The sequence below is a fragment of the Centrocercus urophasianus genome, unplaced genomic scaffold (genome assembly GCF_019232065.1).
Source record: "Centrocercus urophasianus isolate 14NV4802_14NV808 unplaced genomic scaffold, USGS_Curo_1.0 seq_347, whole genome shotgun sequence".
Lineage (NCBI taxonomy): Eukaryota > Metazoa > Chordata > Aves > Galliformes > Phasianidae > Centrocercus > Centrocercus urophasianus.
In genome coordinates, this window is record NW_024884919.1 from 20,479 (window position 1) to 44,339 (window position 23,861).

Sequence of the window (23,861 nt, forward strand, 5' to 3'; positions counted from 1 at the left end):
AGGGATGAGGAGGACCTGAAGACATCAGCCGGATTGTTCAAGGAGAAGACATTTAATGCACCAATATAATTCTGGGACTAAGGCCTCTGAGATTGTAATTCCCATGTTGGTAACAACAAAGCTAGAAAGAGTTACAGCCCGTGGACAGGATGTCCAGACATAACATAATAATCAATCAAGACTGTAGCAGAGCTGTCAGCAGGCTGGTGAAGGAGAAAAGGAGGAATAAAGACATTCACAGACAGAAAGGCAGTAAAATAAATCAAGAGAATCTCTTACTTTAATACCAATTTATTATCATTAAAATAACAAGAAGTAGGTTTAAATCTTTTTGTCTTAAAAATCTAGTGTAACACACAGGTCTCTTACAGTTCTACAAAACCTATTGCAAAATTGCATCCCCAAATTACACCACTCTGCCCTATCCTCCCAGGCATCAATGGTGCGAGTCACAAACAACATGAAACTGACTGTGTTATGCAGTGCTTGTGATAAGGGTTATCATTAGGCCTTGAGATGCTACAAGTTATTCGGCAAGAATTCTGAACACAGATTTTCCTTTTTGTTAATATTGCTGGAATAACGAAATATTTCACAGATTTTGGCGAAGTCTTAAGAATCTTTGAAGAATTCTATTTTCCCCCATATTGCTTCTTTTCTACTAAAGCCTTTCTCCTCCTCTTACTTAGAGACATTAGCCCCATTCCACACAACAAAACCGCAGCGATGTTTGCTCCCCTCAAAGCATTATGTGTTTCTTTTCTGAAGCTAGTGCTCAGGTGTAGTACTTACACTGAACATTGCCACCAGAATAACTTGTAAGTATATACTTCAGGAATATTAAATGGTCATGTATTTACCTCCAGCTTCTTGGGAGCTCTGCAGCTTCAATTAAGCTGAATATGATAGCAGCACCCAAGGCAGCGATCCTAGAGCTAGTTCAGATTTGCCTGGAGGAGCAGCAGCCATGCACTGCTGGTCAGCTGCAGCTTCACACTGCAACTGTTCAAAAAAAGAAAAGCCTGAGCAAGTCATAATACTGTTCACTAGTGTCTTGAAGAACCAGAGGGAAAAAGAAAAAGTACACCCTGGTGAAAAAACAGGATGGTCCTAATTCTGTCAAGTGTTTACTCTGCTGAATTAAAGCTTACAATGTTATTCAACACTCCAAAGTAAGCAGAGGACTCCAAGTGAAATCATTCTGGCTAGCAGAAAAATGGTGAACAGAACACAGGTAAACCTTATGTATCTGTGTGGATGTGGCAAGTACATGCTTTCAGGTACAAAAGGTCTGTTTTTCAGGAACAGATTCCTTAGGTCATTTCTCCATGAACTTCTTCACAGTATCATGTAGAATTAGGGAGCTCACTGAAAACAAATCACCAAGCAGTTTCACATGCACCTCTGTCCACTCTAGATCTAGAGAGTCATGACGAAAAGTATAACCACAATCAAAGGATAAACACGTGGGAGGTACCAGACTGACAGATTCTATGAACGGACTCCAGTTGTCCTACAGAAGCAGTTCATTGACGCTCTAGGTAGACCCACAAGCCAAACTCCAGAGGTGTTAAATTAACTTGATTAAAAATACCTTCTGGAGTTTGCACTCAGCTGGATCTCTTGGGGAAAAAACAACAACAAAAATACTGCCCATAGCAAAACTACAAAATCTTGCCTTATCTAACGTTCTAAATTATTATCTTGCTTTACGTAAGTTCATGAGTATCCCATACATCCCTGCTCTTTTCGTTTGAAACCATTTCCTCTTGTGCTATCACAACAGACTCTGCTGAAGATTCTGTCCCTTCTTCCATACAGACCCCTTCAGTTACTGAAAGGCCACTATATGGTCTACCTGGAAGAAGAAGAGAAGTCTTCTCTTCTTCATGCTGAACAGCCCCAGCTCTCTCAGCCTAGGTACTAGAAGCTGTGGAAAGGTGCCTACATGGGCAACACAGAGAAGCCGTGAGAAGGTCCCTCTCATTCTGAGTCTCATAGAATAATATGTAAACATGCAAAGAATCACTTGTCTCACCACAGTCTTTCAAGTACTCAGGAAGTTAAAGTAAAATGACAATTATCTTTCCTAACTAATTATCTGTCCTAAGTTTTCTAACTAAAATTTACACAGATACACAATATTTTTGAGCTTTCTAGTGACATTCCCTTTCATAAAATGAAAATATTTTCAAATGAATTCTGTAGCTCTGATAGCCTATACTGAAATTCAACAGAAAATAAAAAAGCAAAACCAACCAAAAAACAGAACACCCCGTTCCCCCCCCAAAAAATTGAAGTTAAAAATCACAACCACCAAAACAACACCTCTCTACCAGCCCCCTAAAAAAAACAACCAAAAAAACCCCCACAAACTTTTAGGGATGGGATCATCAATAGCCCAGTCATTTTGAAAACATTTTCAGGACTTTTTTTTTTTGTGGTCCCTACTCAAAGATCTTTTTCAAGTTAATTCAAAATGCCCTCTACCCACATCAAAATCAGTCAATCAAACAAGAAAACCCCAAGGGAAAATTAAATGCCTCATGTCTAAGTTGATTAATATTCGTGTTGAAAATGTACAATCTGGTAAAGTTCTGTAGTGTAAACATCCAGTTGTGACTTCTATAATCACTGCCTAAAATCTGAGGGTTCTTTCTACTGCCTAAATGCTTAATGCAGCCTAAGGCATGCAAATGTCCAATGAAGATACACTGCACTGACCCAAAGCTGCATTAGAAAAAAAACACTTTCAAGATACATACTGACTAAATAAACAAGTTTCAGAAGAAAAGAAAAACATGCTCCCATCAAAAAACAGAGCACTAGGCAGTCCGGCGTGTATAACATAGGTTTCTCCTTGTAGATCATATGGCAAGTGCTTTGTTACAAAATATAAAAATAAAACTGTATGAATTGCATGCAACTGTACACAGTGCAGCTCAAGCAATACTGAGGTGTTCCCCTTGTTTCTGTGAAGCAAGTGGACAAACTGCAGGGTGGTACTGGTACTGTGGTCACTGGATTTCTTCCACAGAGATACACAAAGCTACTTTTATTTAAAAGCCCACAACAGTGAGACATTAAACATATTGATAATTGTCCTGCAAAGAAGTTTTCAATTTCTTTATGCATGTCTAGAGTACCGAACATATTCGTTTTCCTTTAAGTCCTTTGCTAGAACCCCTTTTTTCACAAGTCACTTCAAATGAGGTGTTTTCTGCTTTGATCACATACAATTGTACCTCAGGTATAAGCAGATGAAGGCAGTTCATTACATTATAAAACTGACCTCATCATTATGAAGCATACGTAATACAAAAGTTAAAGATTCCAGTTAAGCATCACCACACACTAACCTTTCATATTTGTATAAGATGATCAGTTAGAAGCTATGGAATTATAACTACTGAAACTGTACACAGGCACCTTGCTATTCCATACTCATGGTTCTCTTTTTGAAACATTCCATTCCTGTGTCTAGCTGACCTTCAGCCATTTCATCTATTCAGACGCTGGGTCACCACTTCTCGGTACATGATGGAAATATATATCAGCAGAAGGAAAATGACGAAGAAATCATCCAAGAACCCCAGAATTCCAAAAAGAGCTTCAGGAAGAAAATCCAGAGGTGACGCCAAGTAGAGAAAGGCTCCAAACAAACAGAGGAATATTCTGATGCGAAACATCCAGAAGAGGCCTCCAACAGAAAACATCTCCCTGAATGCATGCCGCAGCAGAGTGGGCAGATCCATAATTCTTTCCATAATCTATGAAGAAACAAGCCAAGAGTTTCAGTGTGAAGTTTCTATTACTGCATTACAGCTTAGGTATCTGTTCATTTGCAAGAAAAATGACCAAATGCTCTAGACTTAACTTTGCTGTGTTATATGTCACTGTTAGAACACTTATGTTTTCAAGCAACAGCCTTAAGCTATATTGCTCAGAGTAAAACATGCATTTCATTTGTCACTAAGTACATTATCTATTAAGAAGGGAAAGCAGTGGATGAAAACAAACTACACAGAGACAACAAATAGCAAACTGTTACTGAAGTTTTTATGAGAAGAGAAGAAAACTACGGATTCCTAGGGGGAAAAAAAACTAGTTAAGGTAAAAGAGATTGTATTTCTTCAGAAAGAAACATGACACATCTTTCCTCATGATACACAGTGATTCTCAAAAGCTAACAGAGGATCAAACTTTCACATAAACTAAAGAACCTTTAAATTAATCCATCCCTGGATCCTTCCATACTATAGTTCTATCATCTTAAGTGAAAGACTGCACAAGAGAAAATAGGTATTTTTCGCACTGAATCAATTTCTACTGTATACAGAGCTATGATATCAAATGGATATCAAATGATATCAAAACACTGAAAAAGCACTTAAGAAAGGGATGTTACATGTGGTTAAGGCAACACATCACGTATAATTAGAAAACAAAATATCTAACCCAGGCTAGGGTCTCAATGCAGACTTCTGGGATAATCCAGGACAGTTTATTGACTGGTAGACATACAGCTCCCAGAGAAGTCTGCTGGAGCCTGAAAATTAGTTTCTATCTATTCTGGATCAAATGCTTTAGAACACAAACCAGAAATCATTTGCCTCTTTGGACTGTAATTTTTTCGTTAGCAATGTTTCATTATTCCAACAGCTGCACCAAAAGTAATGCCTCCTTTTTATTATATTGACCCATGACGTCAGAGGCAGACACTGACATTATGGCAGCAGAGGGTGAACCTTCCCAACGCTCCAACATACTGTTGCTGTGTGACAGAGGGCAGCAGAAGGGCACTCTGACATGCAGCGCATATGAAGCAAAGCTGTGTCGCTGAATTCCTCCATGCAGAAAAAATGACACCCACTGACATTCACCAACACTTGTGAAGGATTATGGAGACCAAACAGTGGATGTAAGCACACTGAGGCAGCAAGTGGTGCATTTCAGCAGTGGTGACAGCAGCAGTGGGTCACCTCAGCCGGTGCAGATTGTTCTGAGCACGGTACGCAGCCTCTTGTTCACTGCTGGCGGAAATGCACAGCTAATGGTGGTGACTGTGTTGAAAAATAGTGTTTCATAGCTGAGAACACGCTCTATCAAATAATGTTACTGTGCTCTTTGTATCTACTGCAGTTTCCATGGAAGTAAATAGGAACAATTACTTTCAGAGTAACTTATGTATATGCTGCCCAAGACAATTTATCTTTACTCAGTGCAGCCCAGACAAGCCAAAAGGTTGGAAGACCATCACATACGTACATCCAAATCCAATGAACAGCTGAAGACAAGCAGTATATCAAAGTTATTGGCACCCACATACATGCGTTTCATTTCACGAGTCAAGACATGCACAGAGAAGACAAGCTGACTTTCTCAAGTCAAAGGTTGAGTTTCTCAAGTTCACAGAACTGCAACTATGTCTCTTAGCTATTTATTAAAAAAAAATCCTGCTTCCTTCACTCAGAGGTCTAAATACACACTGTAATATAGCCTAGCGGGGAAAAAAATAAAAATCAAAACTGCATACAGCTTGAAATCTGAAGAAAGGCACAGTAGAACTTCCGATTCTTCTGATCAATTTAAAGAGATTAATCAAGGGAGCATGATTATAATAATGAGGGAGCTCATTTATTTCATTAAGCATTTTTACTGGTTATTAAATCCTTTCAGAGTAAGGACTTACATTTCAAGAAACAGGTTAACATAGGAAAAGGGAATCCAAGGCTTATTAGTAATTCTTGTTCACAACAGAAATAGAAATTTCCACAAAGATATTACAAGTAAGTATATTTCAAGCCATCTTAATTTAACTTATCTAACTTAATCACTCCATCCCTGGAGGCATTCAAGGCCAGGTAGGACGGAGCCCCGGGCAGCCTGATCTGGTGCATGTCCCAAATCAGGGAGACTGGAACTGGACAGACTTTAAGGTCCCTCCCAGTCCAAACTATTTTATGGCTCTGTAACTCTATTAACCATATCAGCATGGATTTCCTAAGGCATGAATGTCCAGCCTTTTGACTTTCGTGCGCCACTCTGAATGAAGAGGAATTGTCTTGGGCCACATATGAAATATACTGCATGTATATAACAATGTTTTAATATACATTAATTATAATATTTTGAAATACATACTTTTTTTTTCTTTTGTACTTTCCTTTTATTTGTATTTTAGACTTTATCATAAAACATTTAACTTATTGTGTTACTTTCATGCAAAAAAAAAAAAAAAGGTGGCTGCTAAATGCATGATTCCATTAATCTACAAATAAATATATATATGAATATATATATATATGAATAAATGCAGGTATAATGAGTGTTCTCTTTAAACCACCCTTCAACATGCTTGGATTAGCAAACTGACACAAGGTGATTATTACTTGTACATTGCCCCCACGTGGTCAGAACGGCAGAAACGCTAATTAAATACAAGTTGCAAAACTAATTTAAAAAAAATCACAAGATATTACAGACTTCTTGTGAGTTTTTTGAGATGTTAAAAATTACAGGATTTGTCAGTACTGCATGAGTATTCTGGATATCTCTTCCGCAGTGAAAGTGTTAACATACCAATTTATTTTATGAAATAACACAAGCCCAAGCTCAATAATTAAACAAGACAACTTATATGTCAGCTTAATAACAAGAAATGTGTGTCTTCACAGGCATATGTGTTGGTAGGTTGCAATAATATCATCAGCAATTACTGCTTTTTTCTCCCTAGGCTGCACAACCACATGTAATGTAGAATACATGTGGGTTTTAATTTGGCTGAGTATGTAGGGTGTGCAGAGGAGGCAGAGTTAGCACTGCCCTGTGTCCAGCCCTGCACAGCATTCCATTGTCACTTCTGCAGTCCACACTCAAGCTATGCACAACAAACTTATGAAAAACACTGCCTACAATCACATAATAAATATCAAAATTCTATGATCTTGTGAGGATGCATTACTAGCTGCCCAGCATCCTAAGTGACCTGCAGGTTGGATATGCCTGTCCTAAGAAAAACCTGTGTAGTCTGTATATATCGGATATAGAAAATACAGTGGGGAAAAAAAGTTATCCAAATGCTGTTAATCATCCCCTGAAATTACTGACCTCCACCCAAATTTACCCCAAACTTACAGATCTGGGTTGTCCCGAGAATCTCCGATTGTAATCATTAACATCTTGTAATACTTGAGTTGCACCCTGCTGATCTTCACCGAAGAGTGGTAAAAACAATGTCACCTAGGCACAGCAGGAAGATTTTGGTACATGTTCAACCATCTCTTAAATGCAGATATTGAGAATTACACTATATTACAGTACATCTTCAGTTAATTACACAGAACAAACTTTGTGCAAACTACTTACTACCAAACTAAAATGAAGAGTACTAATATTTACACGGATACAACTTTCATATTTTAACAAGCTATTTGCCTATATCTCTTCAAAGAATATTGATGCATTTTTAAAAGACCCTTAAAAATGTGCATAAGAACCTTCCATCTAAGAGTACTTTACTGTAGCAGAAGTTGGATAGATGATTCAGAGAATAAAGTTAATTCCACAAATTAACCTAGTTTCATTTCTTTAACTCAAAAATCAAGTAGAGCATCCGCTAAGGCCATTCTTTGTCACCTTTAGAATCACTTTGCATTTCCACAAACGAGCAAAACTTTGTATTTCTCCCTGTGGACAACTGTACCAAAAACAAGGTGAATAATAAAAGACAGTAGTAAAAAGACAACAGCCTTCATATCTCTTGTAAGCACAGAGAATTCACTTATGTTCTTGGACAAACTATCATGCAAACAAAAATACGTGAATATGTGTTCATGTCTCTCATACTTTTCTGTTTAGGAGCTTCTGAAGAAGTAAGTCTTGTATTTGAAAACATGTTCAGCTATAAAAATGTAGCTTATCATAGCAAACAGAAAATCTTTATACTTAAAATGATCTTCATAAGTTCTCTCTACCGACCATTAGAAGTTTTGAAAACCAGTTTACGGCTCCAACAGCTAATAATTCCCAGCTCTGTGTTAAATCAAAAGGGGGAAAAAAGTAATGTTCAGAAGGAAGGTCTTCTCCTTTCTCCCAGGCATGAAACCATTACTTGGTTGTTGAGCAACATTTATTCATTTCATTACATTTCGTGTCAAGATAAATAAGTTTTAAAAATAATGTTTCTTCAAGTGTTCTGATGTTATATTAAATCATGTGTTTCAAGAGACTGAACTCCTAGCAGCTTTTGAGAGTGTAATGCAAGGTATGGTCTTGTAGGAGATTTTAAATGCAGCAGTCACACTTGGAAAATAACAGCATAAGCAGAGCTACATTCCAGTTCCAGCCCTGCTATAATCCTTCTGTGTGACTCATGTTGTTCATGTATATACACCTCCGCTCCTCATTTTAGTGATGCTTCACTTCTACCTTGCAAGAGGGATAAGAATGAATGCATAATCATGAAAGCAATCCCATCCAGTGTATTTATTACTCAGAGGATGACAGAGGAATATCTATCTACAAGGAGACATTAAAGAAAAGAAACTCTTCAAAATATCTTAATTTCAGCTTTTCCATCTTCTGTACCTTCTCTGTCTCTCCTCACAGGCTACACTCAAAACTCATTAATTCTCTAGGAATATCTACTTCTCTTTCTTTTATCTGCTTTCTTGTGGTCCTGCTAAGACACCAAAACAAAACAGGATATAAAGCATGGGCAGTGCCACAAAGCATGCTAGTAACTTCTAATGGATTATGTAACTCTGTAGTGTTTCCATTGTTAAAACACAAAGGTACATTTGTTAAAACAGAATGATACTCAAATATTGAGTGTTAGTGAATTGCAAGGACATATTTCAAACTAACAACATAAGCAAACTGTGCAAGGAGTAAGTTAATGTGCTTCCTCTGCAAAGTTAAAATTAATAAAAACTAAAAGTAGGACCAAAGTAAGAAATTGACAGTTTTGTGTGTGTTTTGTTTGGCAGAGATAACAGGAAGGAAGAGGACACTTATTAGAAACCAGTAGTATTTTAAGTCTATGGAAGTCTTCCAGACCAGCTAGGTCTCTAAGATACAAGTTCTGGTTTAACAAGTTGTTTAACATCCCAAACACAAAGCAGAGAAGAATCATAGCTAAGATCTTATATTGTTCTGTTTTTTCTATACTCCTTTACAGAAAAATGTCTGGATAAGCAGTGCTGTTCACTTAAACCTGAGTTTTTCTTAGTTTGTACTTTTTCTCACACTTCTTATTGGCAAAGCAAAACATTTAAAAAACAATGCCCACCATAGACATTTACATATCCATGTACTTTCAGCTTCAGATTCCTTCTTCTGTCAGTCTTAATAAGGCAGCTCAAATATAAGTACTGCACTAGGTAAGTTGCACTAGGTTGCTAAACCATAAGGCCCAGGATTACTTAAAACATTACCGTTTGTCTGCAGATTGGACAACGGATGGCACCAAGCCATGATCCATATCTCCAGTATGCAATGATGCAGGAACCTGACACACATAAATTACAGATATTGACACTTATGAGTTAAAACATAAGTGCATGAAATGATACGTTAAGCATCAGCAAAACAACAGAGATGTGTGATTTTCAATAGACTGTTCAGTGAAGATACCAAGAACAGATGCATTCAAATTCACCACTGTTAATCAGAAAAATCCTGAACAGGTTCTGAATCATCATAAATTTTAAGATATTGTTTTCTGAAAAAACAGAAAATGCCTAAACTATTAATTCAGAAAACAAATAATTAAAACTGTTAAGAATTGAAAAGTTAGAAATGATAAAAATATCAAGACACGAGAAATTCATCCTGAAAACCTGGCTTTAATATCAGAGCTTTAATGGGTGAAAAAAATATATGAAAATCTGTTTTCTTTTACTCTTTTCCTTATATGTGATTTTTTTTCCTACAACCAAGCATTATATACACTGTAAAACTAGACAACTGCAGTGAAATAATTCTATTGGGAGAACTGAGGGAGAGGAAGCAAAATAGAGCTTTTATATGTGCATTTCTCAATTCAAACAACTGGGCATCAAAGACAGGCGAATATTTTAAGCATTTTAAGCTAATGGTAATTCTACAGGACTTCTACAAAACAAACAAACAAAATACTCTGTGATGATAAGACCAATAAGATTTTTTTTTATTTTTTCTAAGCTAGTTTTTAAAATGGTACCTTTCCAAGTGTATTTCAATCCCTGCTGTTTTTCAGTAGCAGGAAATAAACGATACTCTTTGTCCACAATGCTTTTAAATGCATTTTTAATTTCGATAGCATAGAAAAAAATCTAGCACATTCTGGAAGCAACTAGTTCTTAAAATGCATTTTATGAACAAATTACATTAAAATTATTTTTAACACAGATGTGAAGATAAGCAGTTAAAATCCAGCACAGCTTTCCATTGGGGTGACAGTACGACTGCCAGGAGATTCTGCTTCTGTTCTAGTTTTACCTTTGGGAGTCGGAGGTTTTCCAACTTACCACAGAAGAGATGCCCACAGTTTGTTTCTATGGGAAACGTTGCTTGTTGCAAACAGACTGGACAAGACATGTCTGTATAGAAGCGATGTCTGTCACCATTAGAAGCATCCTGCTGGGACAGAAGAGAAATAGGAAATGCCAGAGATACTATTTATTACATAATAATTCCACTGAACTTAAATTAAAAAAAAAACAACAACAAAACAAACAAACAAAAAACCCTGTAAGTTGAATATTCAAATATGCAAAACCAAATAAAACCTAACTAAATTTAAATTAAAAAAAATCAAATACATTTAAATGCAAAAACTGTTTCACTAAGCATGTTCTTCTGGTGACAAGCACATTACTTTACCCTTCACCTGTTACATATGTAAGAGCTTCAATCCAGTTAAAGATCAGAAAGGTAGAAGCCTTCAGGTCCTCCACACTAAGTAGAATACATAAGGCAAGGCATGCTGAAGCACTGATATCAACTCAGGTCCACCTATTTTTCTAATTAGCTTTGTCCCAAATCAGGCACTTGAACTGCACTGCTTACCAACTGCACAATTTAGGGTTCTCAAACACTGACACCAGCTTGTGTACATCACTGCTACGACCTGTTTTTTCCTTCCCAATTTGTTGTGTGCTTCCTCTACTTAAAAATGTACTCTTGTAAAAAAAATCTGTCATTATTTCACAAATGATTGAAGACTCTCCTGAACATTCTCTGATAAGTATGGCTTCTCTCATTCTAGGTTTGGGCCTCAGCAACTGCTAATAATGTGGCTACACGTTAGCCTCTCATCTGCATGCCAGAATTGTGTGCAAACCCTGTTGCCTTGCTCTGACTGCTCTGGCTGATGTACCATTGTTCTGCTACACAACTTGTCCTTTTAATCATCTGAACATTGTCCTATGGCAGCAAGTTGTTCTCCAGATTTCCTTTTCTTCACCACCAAATTCCCAGGAGCACTGCAGGAACCACACAACATAACCTAACATACTCCACCTTGTGGCAAAAGCTGTCTTGAAATTAGAACCCGTTACATCTTGTAATGACTTGACGTACCCATAAAAAAAAACCCCACATCATCTCATTGTTTGATCAATTTTAAGGTTGCCTCTGTACAGTAAATCAGATTCAAAGATTCCCAAGACTAGCTTTTTCCAGAACCTTGGAGAGAAGCCTACCCCAAACCAGACTGAGAATGATTCCAACGCTCAGCAAAGCACCTGTTCTGTTTGAAGCTGCTGACGAAGAGCTCGTACTAGCTCTTGATTTTCTGGATGTATGTTCTGGTGTTCATTTCTGTGAAAGGAAATATAAGCAGTAAGAAATACAAACACTGTGAACCAACACTGAAAAATAACTGACTGAAAAAAACGACTTGAACAAAAGAGAAAAAACAATTATTTCCTGCAAGAAGGCATTTTAAAGGAAGTACACAAATAATTAAAGAAAAAGGACAATTACTGTAGATTCTAAAGTAACTCTGGCCAGCAAGCTGTACAGCAGCAAAATTTTTCTAAGTTTCCATAATCAATTAATAACCCACATTAAAACTCAATTTTGATCTGAAAAATTATTCCATCAGCCTGCCAAAAAATAAAATAAAATAAAATAAAATAAAATAAAATAAAATAAAATAAAATAAAGCTGCTTGAAAGATTTAATATTCATCATGCAGAAAAACTGTCTTGATTTCTCATTTTTGTACTGCTGGATTACTTGTAAATTCCTTCCCCCCACTTACTACATAATTTATCATGGACTGAAAAACCTGAACTACTTCAGGTTTATCTGCTACACAAAAGATGAATCCACATTTACATAAGAAGGGTAGGCAAATTTGCTTTAGAATGTTGACTTTACGTAACTATCAGCAGATTGGCTATAAAAAGAAATCTCTGCAGACTCTACTGGCAAGAAGACTACAGGTTAGAAACATCAAAATAAAGAGGAATGTGAGGGAAGACACTCACTGAAGAAAGGAGGCTGGATATATTAAAATTCAAAAGCACAACAGGAATGGGATTGGAATTAGACATGGTACTGACAACATTAAGACGTGTTGAGTTACAAAAAATATGAGTCAACAACATTGTTTTATTCATCCACATGGATTTAACTTCTCAACACTGTAGAGGTCTCAGATGGGTTGTGTCTTCCATTTTGAGCAAAATGCATAAAAAGATGTAGGAAAGTTAGAGGAAGGTCAGAAGAGAATGATAAGATCGATAATGTTGACGTTTGTAAAATGTTAGAGAAAAGCAGAAGAAATGGGACCTTGTATGGGAGACTGTTTATGGAGAGGAGGCAAGATAAATCTTTCAATCTAACAGGTATGAGTAATTATTTTCCACCGTTACCTAAAGGTTGGTGGTAAACCATTTCAAACTACAAAGTGTACCAAATCAGACAAGATTACCTCAGGGTACTGTGAGCTATGTCTTGCTAAAAGTTAAATTGAAGAATGTGTTATACTGATTCCAGGAGTGACCTAGGCAGCCTGACCCTGTATCAGAGCTGAAGGTTACACTGGTTGAATTTTCACAACTTTTTCTGAATCTGTTTATGCAAATTCCTCAGTGGCTCTAGGCCCATCTGCAATATTTCCTTCGTTTGATGAAAGAAATTACAGCACTGCATTACTGCTATGACATTTTCTCCTTTATTCTTTCTTCAAAGAGGAATAGAAATAAAACTGTATTTTCAGGCTAACAATAACTGTGATTATTTGCAAAAATTGCATTTATTTAGCAGAAAAGTGAGTGAAAAATGAAAACTATACGAAATGCTTACACTTCAAAAGTCTGACCTTGTGGAAGTTGTCTGTAATTCAAGTTACATGTTTATCAGTATTTTCCTGTTTGGACTCTACAAATTGGCATGTATTGCACCTTTGTTTTGTCAAAAGTTTGATACACATTGAAATTCAAAGCAAACCACATGTAACTGAATAGTGTGAATTACAAGCCAGTTCACCTCGATTCCCTCATAAACAACTAATTGCCAATTTGTTACCAGTGTTATCTAAAACAGACAAACTGTAATTAACAGGGCATATCTTGCATTTCATCTTGGCACAAATAACTTACATACATGACTTCAGTCTGGTATTACATACTATCTTCAATGTGTGTGACCGTAGAGGCACAGAGGTAGAGCATCTGTTGCTTATGCATCAGATGCTTCAGTGGCACAACACTGCACAATGTCAGAAGGGGACAGGCAGTGTTCATGACACATCGGAATCATAGCTTCTGTTGTGCTGTTAGTGTGAGAAAATAAATTCATAGAATCATAGAATCATAGGATCACCAAGGTTGGAAAAGACCTAAAAGATCATCCAGTCCAACCGTTCACCTATTCCCAATAGCTCCTACTAAACCATGTCCCTCAACACAACATCCAGCCTTTCCTTGAACACCCCCAGGCTCGGTGACTCCACCACCTCCCTGGGCAGTCCGTTCCAGTGCCTGACCACCCTTTCTGAAAAGTAATACTGGATTATTGGAATACTGAAAATTGGAATAAGACACAGTGTAGTGCTATGTAACTACAGACATTTGCCTAGCTAAATACAAGTCAGAAAGAAATAAGGTTAGAAGTAAACAACTTTTCTTGCTTCTGAGTTTTAGACCCCATAACTTGAGGAAAGAAATCTCATAACGTGGCAAGATTTCACCATGTCTTACAAAGGGCCCCACAAAACTATCACTACCAGGAGGAAGGCTGCCCATTTGTTCAGTGCGAGCTGTCACACAGGGGCAGTGAGGGACAGGATATGTTCAGACTGGCACCATTATTGTTTGTTTGTCATTACTGCTGTTTTTTCCTCCAAGGATAAAGACTTCATTTCTGCTGAAAGTACTAACCGCATTTTATATCAAACCTTTAGTACTCATTTGTGATGATCTCCACATATTTAAAAGATGACATATTTAAAAGATGTTTCTGTAAAAATCTGGCTGCATTTCATCTAAATGAACAACTCTAAAACATACAGGGTCAACAAAAGTTCATTACAGAAACAGACCCAAACATCTGCAAATTGGTATATATGTCAGTAATTAAGTTTCAAAACCAAAAGCAAAGAGACTTTCAGCTCCTGCCCCAATGTCATCCTTCCTTGAATTTTCCACTGTAAAGAAGGAGAGTAGCAATACCCCCTAAAAATTCTTTCCATATTCAACTTTTGCCTCCCCCTAGATTTACTGGAACAAGCCCTTTTTGCAAGGGCATGTAGTGACAGGACAAAGGTGTAACTGCTTTAAAGTGAAAGTGGGAAGATTTTAGATGAATGTTGGGTGGAATTTCTTCACTCAGAGGGTGGTGAGGCCCTGGCACAGCTGTCCAGAGAAGCTGTGGTGCCCCATCCCTGGAAGTGTTCAAGGCCAGGAAGAGCTGGTAGGAGGCAGCCCTGCCCATGGCAGGGGCTGGAACTGGGTCGTCTTTAAGGTCCCTTCAAATCCAAAATATTCTGTGGTTTTACGATTCCATGCTGCCTGCTTTCCCTTCTCTAGTATTTTTTTATTTACTTCCTGCAACTGTATTCACTCTCCTAAGCTTCCTTCAGATCTCCAGATGCTTCCTTCACATATTCGTGCTCAGGACCTATTTCTACCCAACTTAACATTGGTAGCAAAGACAATGGGGGCAACAAACATGGAATAGGAAACAGAAAGATAATCAGGGACAAATAAGAAAATCCTTCTGTCTCCTGTCTCTCCTCCACTGACAAATATTATCGTACTTCATGTACTGTTGGGATTTTATAACGCACAGATTTTGATGGAGACAACACAAAGAATTTCAGAGAAAAACACTGCTTAATACAGACAACATTCAGAGGCTACAGAAGGCAAAGCGTATATCTAAGATGATGCTGACAAGACCTACAGCAGCCAGTTTTATCATGCAGAAATAAACTGATTTGTATACTTTTAAAATACGGGAACTTTTTGCTCGAATTTGTTCACCATTCTAGAAAACAAACCAGCAGGGCATGTACCAGGATCCACAGAAAATCTGATTCAGGTAGAAAGTACCAAATCCTCCCCCTGCTTCCTGCACAGCCCTCCATCACCAGTGTATCATCTTCCTGAATACTAATCCTAAGTAAACTTCCATTGCCCTTGCCCAATGCTGACCAACCTTATTTTGCTCACTTTTTTTTTTTTTCTGTCTTAACTTACCTTCCATTATAAATAGTAAACATTTTGTTTTTAAACCTTAATGGAAAACTTCGAATTCAAGTCACATGTGCTAAGAATAACATAAGAGATAACAAAAGCACAAGAGAGGGAGGACTCCTGAGGGAAGAGAAGCACTGTTGTGTCATTTAAATATCTGAAACAGCCTCAGCAGGAAAAGCACATGGATGTGTGTTAATTTCTCTAAAGTTCCTGCTTGTGAACCGCAGCACTGCCCTGCATTTTACCTAAGCTTTTCAGCTCCTGGTGTCTTTCATGGCACGCTCTCAAACACACCCTACCTTACCAGTACTTCTCATACAGACAGGTCCTCCTCAGTAAGTTTCCTAATGCCAATTCATCACTAACATTCGGTTCTCTAAAACGTTAAAATTGCCTTTGTATTCATAACTCTACAGACATGCATTAAAAAACAGACTAAAATCAGTAAAACGCCAGTCTGAAGCTCAGATTTATCTTCCCAAAAACACACAGGCTAAAATGTTTGTTAGGTTGTTAGGAAAAACTCTGGAACTACAAGTAAGGTTTGATTACTTGACCTTTAAAGTTCTTTCATTCTGGACTTAGCCTTTTCTTTCACAGAAAGTCTATTAAAATCCATTGTTTTCCAAATATTCTCATAAATAAATAAATCAGCCTACTTATTTATGAGAATTCAACTAGAATGTGCATTGAAGGATAATATTCAGCCTTAATTGTGGAGTCATTATTAATAAATCTCTACTTAGTAATGAAATACAACACACCAACCAGTTTGTGAATTTATTTTCAGTAATAAAGAATGATGAACATATAGAAATATTAGACTTGAGTTTTGAGAAATTCATCATTTAACTCTAACTTTGAATTAAATTATGAACTTGACCGAGCAACTGGTTAAGCAGAGTAAATGATCAAATAATCATTTCCTTTATGTCACAAGATAAGTGTTGTATATTTTTCAATTTGTTGAGAAAGTTAGAATTTGACAAACCCAAGCATGTTGATCAATTCCTATCAACATATTCTCACCTGAAAAGCGTATATATCAGAGCAGCAATGAAAGTGAAACTGAGCACAACTGCCACCAGTACCTGGTCACTTATTCCTTCTATAACTGAATCATTATCTAGCTTCAAACTCTGAACTTCTGCCTGGTGACTGTCCATCACAGCTCTAAAATGCAAAAAGAAATATATATGTATACTGAATATCTAGAGATACACATACGCATACACACGTATATTATTAAACAGTTACAAGTAATACATATGCATGTATCTGTTTACACACAAATTCTTGAATAAAAAACCAACTGCTGGGAAAAAACAGTTAAAAAAAAAGATAAAACATGCATTTTACCTAATAGAGCTTGCTGCAAAGGACTACAAAACATTTGTTTTGTACATCAGTAAGCAAGTCTTAATGACTGCGTTGCAATCTAAAGACTTTTTTTGAAACATCAATCAAATACCTTACCTGTAAACCTTTAAAAAATACATTAAAGACAGGACATCCTACCGCATTTGACATATTCTAACCACAATCTTGTTTATAAAAAGTATGGTTCTACATTATCAAGAATTTTTGCTATTGTGTAACACATGACTGCTGCTAAGGTAAGACAATGTACTGCAGTATTAAATGTCCAACTGTATACACATAAAACATCTGATGAATTCTGTATTTTATCTATCTCTTCTATGCCTTACCTTTCAGAGAGAAACGTGAGGAAAGCTTGAAAACAAAAGGGTATTTTCAGTCTTCCCTTGTCAGACTTGTTTGTTTTAAATTTATTTTGCATATGCAAAACAGAATGACTTGCCAGCACTAACATTCATTACCTACAGCTCAAGAAACAAGCAACATAAAACAGTCTGCAACATACTTCTAAATCACTCCTGCTGCAACCAGGAAGTGAAATGAACTGCAGCTGTGAATACTATGAAATCAGAAGAATGAAGCTAAGTCTGGTAAAAATAACAAAAAAATGTTGTATTTAAGCTGTGTCCTTACATAGTTGGAGTATTCCCATTCAGAACTGACGTAAAATCTCAGCATCAGTTTACGAGGTCAGGGAAGACTGGCATCATTTACTTCACTTTCTATTCCTGTGTGGGTGCCTTAAGCCTGCAAACTTTCATTAGAGTATCACACTAGTTCACAGCTCATATGTCACTGTCAAATTTGAACCTTGCTGTCTAACAAATACTGCTACAAAAGACATTACCTAGCTCTGAATTATGTGCAAAAATGAAAGAGAATTTTTCAAGTTATGGGGATTTTAGTGCACAATTCTAATATGCAATCCTGACAAAATTTCAACATGCCAGTCTACACTAACATAAGATGTCATCTTCTCTGTAAGATGACTGGTTTTGCTCCACAGATCCATTCTTGTATGAATCGTGGAGCTTAGTTGTGGGAACTACCTCTGCAGCAGTAAGGCAAGGAAAACAGTATATTCTAACATTACTATAAAAGGGGTAAGTGATATAATTAAGTACCATAAGAGCAGAGAAAACACTGAGAATGAAGGGTAGATTCCTTTCATTGTTCCTTTATTTTTGGACTTCCACTGTGGAAAACAAAATGAAATAATGAAGCATATATAAGGTGAAACGATAAGCTACATTTGCTTAACGTGTGCCTCAGCCTGAGCTGTGACACATGCAGCTTCTCACACACAACTGTCACAGTCTAGCTACTGAAGTGCCAATTCACATTTGGAAAGAGGTTTTTCTAAACACAGAATACCACAGACTCATGAAGAGCCATGTCTAAAGTAGGTCAATATTGACACAGATTTCATATATACTAATGAACAAAAGACCAGATATCTGTGGAAAGGTCTTACACAGAAACAACAAACTACACAAAGAGCTACAGCATGGTGCTGTATACCTTGTTACACAATGATACAGCTTTTGTTAAGCTATATGCTATGCTGCTGTGGAAATCTTCCGAGCCTAAATTCCTGGCATGCGGCGATGCCTCCCCAGCTCGACATTCCCAAACTGTGCACTTTTTTCTCATCATCAGTCTTGAAGTTTCTCTCTCTTACAATTCCTCATTCTGGGACATTCATTTTTCACAGTTGCATCTGAGGGAGAATACTGCTATTTTCAGCTCTTACACTGTCTCTCCTTAAGCATCACCATCTCTGTACTAACCTTAACTACGTCACATTGTCATTCCTGGGTTGTTTGCTCCATGCACCTGCAGAAATAACTGGCGAGGAACTGGTCCACAGTCATAAAACAGCTCTGTCAGAACAGACCAGCATGCTAACAATAGCTGCATCCTATTGATTTCTAAGCAATTTTTCAGAAATGCTCACCGTGGCAGTGAGACACATAGATGCCTTCACAGCCTGGCTTTAATTGCCCGGGTGAGTATGCAAAAAACAAAACAAAACAAAGACCCAACAATGGTCCCAAAGAGAACACTACTGAAATAAACTATTTGAAAATTGTCTGACTGAAGGAGAAAAGAATTTTCTGATCTCAAGTCCGCTTGTAACATTTTCCAACAGAATATACAGAACTGCAAGCTGGCAGTTTACATTTCCTCAAGTGCAACCACAACAGCACACAAACAAATTCATGGTGCTCTGAATGCTAATAGCCCTCCAACTGCTGCTATGGAATCTGGCTTTCCAGTGCAAGAGCCTAGCAGGAGCCAGCACAATAAAGAGCTGAACAACAACCTTAGCTCGTAAGACTTAACATTAAGTGATGTAATGAAATTGTCCTCAGTGACAACCAGCACTGACATGGACTAAGTGTATCTCAGGGAAGACTTGTAGAACCTGACACTAGCAAAGATACCTAATCTCTCATAAAATATTATGCAGTAATAATTGGATGTCATACAACAGAAACTTGATGCTACTTCTATAAAATATTTCGTTCAATCTGTTTAACTTGATCCATCCTATTTGGATGATTATCCAAAAATAACTATTTTCTCAGCTTTTTCAGATTGGCCTTGGAGACCACAGACATTAAATAATTTTAAAGTTGTTTATTTGTCTCTATATAAATTTCTACTAATTTTTTTGTTTAATTATTACAAAGATGATGTCAAAGTTTTGATGCTGTACTTCTTTCATACAAAAAATTAATTCTAGTCCATTCTAGCTTTTTAAGAAAAGCTCCACAACAACACAATGACTTCAGTTAAAGAAGCAAGTAGTAAGAAACAGATTAAATTCTAAGAGTTGATCTTTGTTTAGATTAATGATTTTTTTTTCTCTTTTTAACCAGTCAGCAGGAAGGTGGCTTTCTGAAAAGAAAGCATAACCTCACCCTGCCTTCCAATTAAAGGAAAAAAAAAAACCAAAAAAACTCTCATCTAAATTGGAATTCATACCATCAACTTGAATGGCAACAGGAATGACAACAGCATAGTTGCAAAGTTTAAAAAACCAACAAAAACTTGCAAGGTAGAAAAAGACAAGAACAACAAAAACTCTTAATTTTCAGCTCATGTTCAAGCACTTGCACATGGCAAACTAGCTCAACTGCCCAGTAAGTAAAACGGACAAGCAATTACTGCTCCACTCCTTGTCCTCACTAAATAACAGCGGGACTCTGCAGCACAGTGCAGGTTTACGCGACCCAGGATTCTGTATGGCTACAGAATGTAAATAACCTCAAACAGATTCAGCTGGTCACAGAACACTTCAAAATAGAAAGGGATGGAATTTATGCTGGTAAGAAACATTTCATACTACTCACCTGAACACATAATAGCTTTGCTTTTCCCGAGTTTTGCTGAGACAGATTACAGACAGAAAGCAAAAGTGTTTTGTTTGCGCTTCCAATAGCAATTTTCCCATTTCATGGTTAAGTTGAGCAATAGATACAACTTCATGCGGAAAAAAAAAGAGAACTGCAAGAAGTAACATTACGTTTGTGGCAATATTATTATTGAAAACTCATACTGATAATACTGACATATGAGGGCATGAAGACCCCACACTGCTGTGGATACATCACTGTATCCTTATGAGACTCTGACGTACTACATACAGCACAGTAAGAGCAATAGCCATGCCATAACTTGCATACAAACAAAAAACAACTTTGCCATGATGTATTAAGTACTTGCTGCTAGCTACCCAAAGTCAGAATATCCCCACAGCTATAAGATTTGTATATTCCAAGTTCAGCAAGTATATCACCATATGCTGATATACTCTTGGAAAGACTAAGATCTTAGGATCTACCACCAAAGGAGGACATAAGCCTTAAGGAACAAAGAGGCTCTCTTCACCTCAGAGAAGAAAACAATAAGATAATATAGATGCAGTACTGCCGTGAAATACTGATTAGCAACCAAGAGTGACACAGACTTGGAGAGAAGGCTGCAATTTGCTCAGCATATGAAAAATATTTTTGATAACAACATGTCCTTTCAAGGATGGGCTGAGGGGCAACTGACTAAGAATAACCTACTTCAGTTCAGTGCTACTTCTGCTGCAATACTGACAGCCACCAACAGTGCTCAAAATATGAAAAAGTGAAAGATGAAGACAGGGGAGGAGGCCAAAGCATATGCAGGAAATTATAATACATTTTGGCTGATGTCTTTTACTAGCAGAACCATTACTTCATTTCCTCAGAGATGTTTCTCACTTTGGAGAGGCTATGAGTTCTCCAGGATAAATGACCTCCTAACCAGGAAAATACTACTGAGAAAGGCAGGCTTACAAAACTGTAGTATTCAGAAGTACCGATCACTCTCGCAATTCAATTCTCATTTTTTCAAACACCAAAAAGACCTGTCCTCAAGTCCTAAGTCCTAAACTGAGTCCTCACAAGATAAGGGAATGAGTATAAATTGGTTTCATTTGTGACAGCAGGTTTCTCCTAAGTGACCTACTTTAGGTAATAGAAATCAACTTAAGTACACTAAAAAGGGGCAGGTTTATTCTGTAGCAGCCCTTCTATTGAGATCTTTCCTGTTGGAAGTTGCCTATTTTCTACTATGTGGTATTAGTGTGTTCTGACCACTTGTGAAGGACCAGCAAAAAATACAGGTGGGACCTGACACCACTGTTTGGTTCAGAACGGAAATTTTGCTAATGGATTCTACAGTCACTTTCCTTCATGCAAGATTGAAGGGTATGCCGAGAGTGCATTCAGAGACCATAACAATGGCATGCTTTCAGCACGAACGATGAGCAAGAGGGAATGAACAAGCAGCACTGAAGGTGTGCTCAAAGTTGGTCTTAGAGGCAGCAGTGCAGACAATAAATACACAACCTTTTAGCAGAGAAATGGGTAATGGCAGTGGGTATACTTAGAAAATGTTTTTTTTTTGATAAAGCAGGGTTTACTTCATTTTTGTGATTGAATTCTTACTTGCATAAAGCACACAACCCCCAGTGATATGTATCTCCATCAGTTTTAATATCAGAAACCAAAGGGCATGTGTAATACGGGAAATAAAAAATAAAATAAAGCAGCATACGAATTAACAAGATACAAACTGTGAGAATGTTAAAACAGACTTGGTAATATTTTACTAGGACTTCATGCAATCTATTCATACAGTATTGCTATGAGTTATAAGCTACTTTGGAGTCAGAAATCAGAACAGCTGACTGAGCAAATTATAGCTGAATACGTTCATGTGCACACACACTCACTGCAGAAGAGAAAAATAAAAATGTAAACAGTCCTGTTAGATTTACTACAAAGCCATAACAGGGCAGGGCCATTTCAACACGGGCTAACATTTCTTCAGTATAAAGATCTGCCTCACCAACATGCTTGCCTGACAGAGCAGTTCTCTGCAGGGCTGGAGATCAGCAGCCTCTGTGTGACATTCCCTAAAAAACCAAAAAAAAAAAAAAAAAAGGAAAACAGGTATCCTGCTTCTCCTAATCACATAATAGAATCATAGAATCCTTAGAGTTGGAAGGGACCTCTGAAGGTTATCTACACCAACTCCCCTGCAATGAATAGGGACACCACAAACAGATCAGGTTGTGCAGAGCCTGATCCAACCTTGCCTTGAATGTCTCCATAGATGGGGCATCAATCGTAACACTAGGTAACCTGTTCCAGTGCCTCATTCTCCTCACTGGGAAAGATTTTTTCCTTATACCTAACCTAAATCTACCCTTTTTGAGCTTGAAACCATTTCCCCTTGTTCTACCACGACAAACCACAGAAAGAGCCTGTCCCCTTCTATCCTGTAGTTCCCCTTTAGACACTGAAAGGTCTCTATCAGGTCACCTCATAGCCTTCTCTTCTCCAGGCTGAATGGAATCATGCTTTGCAAGTTAGAATCTCTAAGGATGCAACCTTCAGAAGCACATTCCACAAGGCAAAATACTCCAATGTGTAAGTCTCATTTTTTTTTGTCAGCCTGCAACTGTTGATGGCTTGAAGAAAAAGACAAAGGCATGATACGTGCAGCATTTCTGCTTGGGCTATCTGTCTGGATGGTGTGTGGCCTGTGTAGAACAGGCCCCAGATGAGTTCTCAACTCCTCCATAAGGCTTGAACAGACGGAGGTTCAAGGCTTATAAAGGAACAGGGCTATAAAGACATGGAGTGCAGAACTGAAGTAATGTGCAGACAGAGCACTCCCTTAACTTCAAAGCCACAGAGCAGCAGAACAGGCTGTGCACAGAATCTCCTCTGGAGATATTCAAGACCCATTTGGACACTTTCCTGTGCGTTCTGCTGCAGGGAACCTGTTTAAGCAGGGCGTCAGACTGGATGATCTCCAGAGCTCCCATCCACCCCCAACACTGCGTGCGGGCGGGGCCACGTGAAAGCGCCTTCAGCTGGGTGACTTCTGGGCAGGCAGGCAGGGAGGTGAAGCAGTATAATAATGCTCAGTGAAATATGGCAATACTCAAACCGAGGCCAAAAGGGCTTTTCATTTCTTTACTTTCCAAGAAAAAAAAAGAAAAAAAAAGAAAAAAAAAGCTCAACAACTCCTTACTGTAGACAGCAGTGCTTCTGCACGCAAGCTCACACCTGCAGCGAACAGCAAGACTAGAAGCCCCGCTGCGTGTCCGTCCACCGGCAAAGGCTGGCGCTTCTCGTTATCCCCAGCACGGAGAGGGGAAGCGAACTGCAAACGCCGTGCGCCGCCGGCCGCAGCCCCATCTCAGCCCGCCGAAGGCCGCGGCCCTCCGCCCCC

General features: G+C 37.9%; 1 protein-coding gene across 7 annotated transcripts; it reads right to left on the reverse strand.

Annotated features, from left to right (window-relative positions):
- Positions 1 to 275: 275 nt before the first annotated feature.
- LOC122166953 (E3 ubiquitin-protein ligase RNF170-like) lies at positions 276 to 23,787 on the reverse strand. Of its 7 annotated transcripts, none has more exons than XM_042831096.1 (8): positions 23,661 to 23,787; positions 18,200 to 18,270; positions 16,725 to 16,868; positions 11,730 to 11,805; positions 10,512 to 10,623; positions 9,438 to 9,511; positions 7,138 to 7,242; positions 276 to 3,770 (listed from the first exon to the last, which is right to left on the reverse strand). In XM_042831096.1, the coding sequence occupies exons 3-8, from the start codon at positions 16,859 to 16,861 to the stop codon at positions 3,501 to 3,503; spliced, it is 774 nt and encodes a 257-aa protein (XP_042687030.1). In that variant the 5' UTR covers positions 16,862 to 16,868; positions 18,200 to 18,270; positions 23,661 to 23,787; the 3' UTR covers positions 276 to 3,500. The 7 variants fall into 7 exon arrangements, with proteins under 7 accessions (XP_042687030.1, XP_042687031.1, XP_042687032.1 ...); XM_042831097.1 differs by lacking the exon at positions 23,661 to 23,787 and adding an exon at positions 20,435 to 21,846; XM_042831098.1 differs by lacking the exon at positions 18,200 to 18,270.
- Between the last annotated feature and the right edge of the window lie 74 nt (positions 23,788 to 23,861).

Coding starts and splice junctions, on each gene's coding strand:
- LOC122166953 (XM_042831094.1), bottom strand. CDS start 20,604: ATGTTACTTCTTGCAGTTCTCTTTTTTTTTCCGCATGAAGTTGTATCT. Junction 11,806..16,724: donor CTGATATATACGCTTTTCAG/GTGAGAATATGT, acceptor TTCCTTTCACAG/AAATGAACACCAGAACATAC. Junction 3,771..7,137: donor TCTCGGGACAACCCAGATCT/GTAAGTTTGGGG, acceptor GTTTCTTCATAG/ATTATGGAAAGAATTATGGA.